General features: G+C 32.3%; 1 protein-coding gene across 1 annotated transcript; it reads right to left on the bottom strand.

Moving 5' to 3' along the window:
* On the bottom strand, nucleotides 432–3,965 carry LOC109333157. Its single transcript, XM_019568478.1, has 5 exons — nucleotides 3,887–3,965; nucleotides 3,629–3,846; nucleotides 3,417–3,520; nucleotides 3,244–3,328; nucleotides 432–819 (listed from the first exon to the last, which is right to left on the bottom strand). The coding sequence occupies exons 2-5, from the start codon at nucleotides 3,836–3,838 to the stop codon at nucleotides 730–732; spliced, it is 489 nt and encodes a 162-aa protein (XP_019424023.1). The 5' UTR covers nucleotides 3,839–3,846; nucleotides 3,887–3,965; the 3' UTR covers nucleotides 432–729.

Consider the following 7,062-nt stretch of genomic DNA (forward strand, 5'->3'; position numbering starts at 1 on the left):
CTGTGAAAATGTATTTTTTTAAACACATTCTAGCAAGTACCTTTGGAAAGGTAAAATTTCTACCCATGAAATAAAAATTGTTACAATTTTTTTTAATTAAGGATATTCTCTTATAGGTAAGAAACTAATTATGGTTTTTTGGATGTATCACCATCACTCCCACTAAATGTTACTCTATGGGATCAAACATAAAACTTATATGATATTTGGGAATCAACAAGATTTTACATCTCCAAACCACCCCTTGTCAATGATGTTTTCTTTTCTTACATTAGTGCACTTAAAGTAAAATTTGATACAAAGTTATGCAATTTGGAACCTTGTGTATGATTATCAACATTATATGACATTGATCAAAGGTTTTTTTCCCTCAATACTGAATGGCCACACAAGAATGTAACGTAAGAAAAAGGAGAAACAAGAACAAAAAATTTAATCAAGCCATTATTATTTATTGAAGTACAAAAAACCAAAACTACAATATTTTTTCAAAGAAAAAACAAATCAAATGTATCTCAACAAAGGATCAATCAGCCATTGCAGGTTAACAATATTGCATGCATTGTCCACTAAAAAAATGGCCACTTTGAACACAGGCATAACCCCCAAATATTATCAAACTTTGAAACTCTATTTTTGCTCATTCTACAGATTCTAAATTGTGAAAGTGGAGAGTTGATCAGAGTTAAGACCAACTCCAGGTAGTAACTGGCAGCAAGTTACACTGTTCTAACCACCAAAATTGAGCTTCTTCATTACTTTGGCATAAGCTGCAGGGACAATACCGGGTTTCCTGAGTCTACGTTTTGATTTCTTCGACTGCAATGAATACCAGAAGTTCATCAATTTAAAGGACAATGGACTATATTGATATATATAATTCACATAATCAAAGTAGAAAATGGCAAATTCACAAATCTTGTAATGAGAGAAACTGAAGAGAAGAAAAGATAACTATTTGGTCTCATTCATCCTATCCATGGTGGGAGTTCTCACGCTTGAATTTATCCAACAACCTTCCCTCAAGTTCGGGTTTCACACACTCACTACTCCCCATTAGATCTACCATATCCCAACTGAACAAACGACTCTGATGCTACTTGTTAAGATCTATGACTGGGGAGCTCCGACCAATTATAAGTGAGACACCACATTTGAAACCAAAACCTTAAGGCAACGGTTCATGGGTCTTATCCACTTATAAAGTCTTACACTAATTTCATTTCATCCAATGTGAGACTTTACACTTGAATATACTCAACAACTCCTTTGTGTTCAATTTTTAATTAAACGCAATTTTAGAGTGTATGTGCTATTATTATTATAGGACTGGTGGGAAAGGACCTATAACTCATCAATTAAGCTAGTGATGCATATAATAACCCATTCCCTAATGCCAATCAACTCAAGCATCACCCCACTTCGGTTGAAAAGAATGGCCCATCAACATCAGGAGGAGGATTTCAACTGATTTTTGGTGCCATTTCATGTAGAGAAGAACCAGCTCTGGAAAGCCTATCTGATAAGAGTAGAGAGTAGAGACTCTACCTTATGGGAGTTTCATATCTCACATGGATGAGGTAGATGCTAGCACTTCACGGTAATGGTCACCATAAAGCTGAGTTACACGATCTCTAAATCTCTAATGAAAAACTGGAAAGGTAGTAGTTTTCTAGATTCTTTGTGGTATTCTGCTCACACCCTTTTCGGAGGGTTTCTTTGACAAATATCCAAAGAGATTGGCAAGCTTTGCTGCATGTTTCTTGTTCTTAGTTTTGGTTTCTCCTTATATTATAATTTCCATAGGATTTATTCTTCTCTAGCATTTGTACTATTCTCTTATCTGTTAATAAATTAATCTTTCGTTAAAAGAAATGAAACCAGACATCCATTACTACAGTCTACACACCCACAACAAGGGCTACAAATGCAAATACTTTTACTCTGATAAATCATATGTTTATTCACATAACTTGAATCATAACATATTGACCTATCTTCATGACAGCACACGGCCACAACGAATGACACTAGTGTGATGTGACTATTTGGTATTTTTTATACAAAATACTGATTAATACACTATATACAAGCATACCATAATTTTTGCCTCGTCTGTCATCACCAAGTCAAATCATAATTTTAGCTATCAGTGCTATTAAGTAAGAAGCTAGTAGTTTTGAGTCACTCATATCAGATAGGCTGAACACTCAAATTGGTCCCCAAATATACCCAGGACATGAACTTGGTTCCACGAAATTTAAAATGTAAATCAATCTAGCTAATCTATATATCTTTGAAAAGTAGGTTGGTCCCAAAATTGATGTTTTATTTAACACCATGGAGAACTAAATTGATATCTAAGATCTTTAGGGGACTGACTCGATGTTGGAGGTCCTAACAGAATATCATTGATTCAAACATTATCTCCTCCCCCTGAAAGAAGAATACACTGTTTCCAGTTAAGTGTTTAACCAATTTATTCCAAGGAATAAGAAATGTGATGTACAACAAATACTACAGGGAACTTGCTTTATAAGGACATCACTGTTTACTCTCAATATAATCAAGTTAATTACTTAGTCGGGAAAGGCTTTGGCCATTTATTTGCACAATTGCACCTGATGAAATGTTGATATGGAATTTTCGGAATAAGTTTAATGTGATTCATTTGACACTGACGGAACAACACAATTATTATTGAGAATATGGAGAATCCTAAAGAAAAACCACTCAAGACCTCATATTTCAACAATTCATCGCATTACCATAGGACCAATGAAGCATAGATGATAGATGCAGGGCGCTCAGGCGCACAGTTAAATTGATAAAAAGGATGGTCCAATACATGAGATTTCCACCTAGTGGGATATGAGGAGAGTATATGCATGTAGTCTTACCTTCATGAGTGAAGAAATTGTTTCCAGGATTTGGACATGACCTCCATGTCATAAGGTAAACAACCTTACTGTTGTGCCGAGACTCACCCTCTAAAATTGATAAATTAATTGAAAGACGACACATTGACAAGAAATATCTAAAATTTATAAGATTTTCTTCACGACAACTAAGTGGTACAAGGTACCATGAATTTGGTACGCAGAACCTAGAATAAATGAGAGAATCATGTAACTACGGTATATTGTATCCAATAGTATGAGAACCATTTTGAAGTATCCTTGCTAGATAGCTTAAGACCTTATTACTATCCATGAAAGGGAAAAGTAACAATAAAATATGCACCTTCAAATGAGCATTGTGACGTTTTCCCTCCTTCCATCGCCTAATGTTCCCATCATTCATTACTCTGAACCTCAACTTGAAAGACCTGCTCCAAAAAAAATAAGCAAAAAAGCGAAACATTTAGTGTAAAATAATAAAAAATGGAAATGAGCATATTAGAAAATGAAACGCACGAATAAGATTTCATTTTGGTTTTCTTAAGCTTAGAAGTAACTGGAGTCATTGGTTTTCTTCTCTTCTTTCGTTCACGTGACGATACATTTCTCACTTGAACAAACTGTATATAATGAACAAATGCAAATTCCAACGTTAATTTCGCAAAGTTATTAAATTTCCTATGAAACAAAGCAACCCAATAAAAATTACATGGAAATGAATAACTTACGGAGGTGGGAAATGGGGAAGGACGAAAATTTTGAGGAGAAAATGAAGATAAATTGAAGATAGGACGAGAAATGAGGTTATTGGAAGCAGCAGAGTGAAGAAGGGAGTGCGGCGGCGCGTGGTGGAAGAAGCGAGGAGGAGAGGGAGTTGGTAGAGGGTGGCGTGAATAATGAACGGCGAAAGAACGAAGCTTGGTAACCCATCTCTGCATCGTTGATGGATGGCGTTAGCAGCACGAGATTTTGGCTATGGCGCTATGAACTATGATCTATGAACAACTAAACCACACCAAAACCTGCATTTTGGGAATGGGATTTTTCTTAGATGAACATGTTGAGGTGTTTGGGCTTGATTTTCTAGTTGCTCTTGTTTGGGCTTAGATTTAGATATAAGCCCAATAAGGTAAAGAAACTAATGACAACACTCACAAGTTTGTTCTTGGCAGGAATGACAACGGGGTGGGTCGGGGTCGGGTTTGTGCTTACCTAAACTCGAAATTCAAAATCTAAATAGGAATTAAGTGGATTGAAAATAAAACTACCATTCCCGAATTCATCGAGTTTCAGGTAACCTGAACCCGACAGGAACCTGCCTGAAACATGTATTTATATGTATATATAGGTTCTAATTTATATATATATATATATATAGGTTTTATATATGTATTTATGTATAATTTAATAATTATATATATATTAATAATTATATATATATTAATCGTGTTTGGGGTAAAATTTAATAATTTTATATATAATAATTTTATATAATCTAATAGCTTTTTAGTCAATGAGTTAAACATATACATAATAAAACCAATCAATATTTCAATAAATCTGCTTAGAGACTTATTCTCCATAATGTTCATCATCAGGATAATGAGCAACATCATTCCAATCTATTGTGGGAATCCAAAGCCTCATGCAAAGTATATGTTTTTGTGTGACGATTATTTGAAGAGAAAATGCCAACAATGAATGATTTAATTAAAAGAAGGATTCCATTTTTCACCCTTATATTGACTTTGTAACGTGCAAACTAAATCCTCTCAACACCTTTTTTCTATTTGATTTGGCAATTACTCTACGGTTGACACGGTTTCAACATTACACTTCCTACCAAAATAATTAGTCATTTTCTCATGAATATGAGCCTAATTCATACTAATCACTCGAAGAGGATTTGGAGCATTGTTTGGCTAGCAACAAATTAGTCTATTTGATTAGTTAGAAACAATGCAATTTTTAACTCTAAAAACCATCTACTTAACACATTCCTAACCGAGTGAAAATAAAAGTTTGGTTTTGGATTAAGGGATCCAAATATAAGTATGCATAATGCATTTACTTATTCTAATTGGGATACTAACCTTTGGCATGTCTTATGACTTAGTCTACTATCTTAATTAGTTTTCTTTTTGTAATTCTATAATTCCTTATAAGTTTTTTCTATACCTTCCATAAATTATTAATACAATTATTTTTGCCCATAAAAAAACATCACACTAGTTTGACAAGAAACAGTTAACATTTTTAAGTCAAATCAATTGTTCGAGGTTGAAATTTTGCAAAAAAAGCTATTATCACACCTGAATTGGGATGAGCACTTATTCCAAAAACTTGTTGGACATAAGTCGTTTTAACTTTAAAGTAGAGCTGAATGAAGTGATGGATCATAAGCTAACGTGTGTTAGAAAATAAGTCTCACATTGTTTATCTTATTGTTTTGAGAATGATTTAAATACATGTTAAACTACTTCTCTCATTACCAAATAGTTTTTGATATGAAACCTTAATAACTTAGACTTTGGGTTGGCTTGGATATACATGAATCCAAAACAAAGACTTTAAATTATTTTGAGTTTATTACTTTTCTATAAATCACGTGTTGACGGGGTGGTTCAAATGCTCTTTAGTTTGGTACATTTGGTGGGTCATTAACATTTAACAAATCAAGCTAGCCCATTCATTAACTAAGTTTTTAATTTGTTACTTGGTTAAGGAAAGCTTAGAGTTTCAGATTTAACATTTGTCAAACTTGATTAGGTAGGATTTGGAAAGTGAAGAAGAGAGAGGCTGAGGTTGTTGACGTTTCATGTGAAAATTAGAGAGATTAATTATGCTAGTGTGTGAGGGGTGCATTTATTTAAAGGAAAAAGAATTGGACACTCAGATAGAAAATTAGAGAGGTTAATTATAATAGTGTCTATCATTCACAAAATTTTGAACTTAAAGATTAAGGTAATGGTTTTACAAATATTTTATATTATAAACTTTTCCATTTCTCTCTTAATATCTAACGTTGAATTTCACACTTAAATATAGTCAACATCTACCCCACGAAAACACATTGGCATGATTGATATAGTAATAAGGACCAAATGCAAATATTAAAGTATTAACTATTAGGTGTCACATTAAAAGTAATTAATATTATCAGTTCTAAGTAATTATAGTTTTTAACTAATTTTGTTACTAATATTGTTAGTTTTTTATCTAGCTCCTCTCCATTTTCTTTTCTTTTGGGCTAGTTTCTTCATTTTCGGAAGAAGCTCCATTTTACGACTACCTGTGCTTCAATGGTAACCTGAATCTTATGTTCGTTTCTCTCACTACTGCTTTTCAGAACCACCTTAACCTTTACTCCCTTCTTCTTAAGCCTAAAACAAAAGTGAAACTTATTTATTTATTAAGTCCTCAATTTATTTTTATTATATTGAAACAAATGAAAATGTGGCTGTTCTTCATCCACATTTATATTTGTTGTCCCATTGTTTTTTCTACCTATATTAAGATGTATTATTATCTAGAAAAATATATAATAATTATATTTTTAATTTAAATAAATTTTTTCAATCAATCAGAAATAATAGTATATAAAGTGACATAAAAAGTGGGATAACATATATGTTTCATGACAAACTGAGTTATAGCATAAAAAACAAATATTTAGGATAACTTATTGATTTTTCTTTTGTATTTAAATATAAAAGTATATTTAAAGGATAAAAGTGTTATATAATTATTTATTTTTTCATGCATTTCCTTTAGGGTAGTGAGAATAATTGTGACCCTTAATTTTGATGTTAGGGAAAGATTAAACTAGAGAGTCATGCAAGGGTATAAGTTAAGAAATGTATTAAGTACATAAAGTAGGTATACCTACCCCCTTTAAGTTTTTTTTCTTCGGGTGCTTTTCTTAAACATTAGTAACTTCGTTTTTCTAGGAAAAAAGGAAATAGAATATAAAGAAATTGTGTGGCTCCTCGTTCTTTTTCTCTAAACTTAGGAAGTAGGAGTATCATTTTTGTAACCATTTAGTTGATTATAATAATTATAAAAACTTCAATATGTTTTTAGTTCTTGAAAGTTGATGGGTTTTTATGTTTTAATACCTAAACTTATGTGACAAATTCTTAAATGTTCAAAATGTTTTATT

This window comes from Lupinus angustifolius, chromosome LG18, assembly GCF_001865875.1.
Source record: "Lupinus angustifolius cultivar Tanjil chromosome LG18, LupAngTanjil_v1.0, whole genome shotgun sequence".
Taxonomy (NCBI): domain Eukaryota; kingdom Viridiplantae; phylum Streptophyta; class Magnoliopsida; order Fabales; family Fabaceae; genus Lupinus; species Lupinus angustifolius.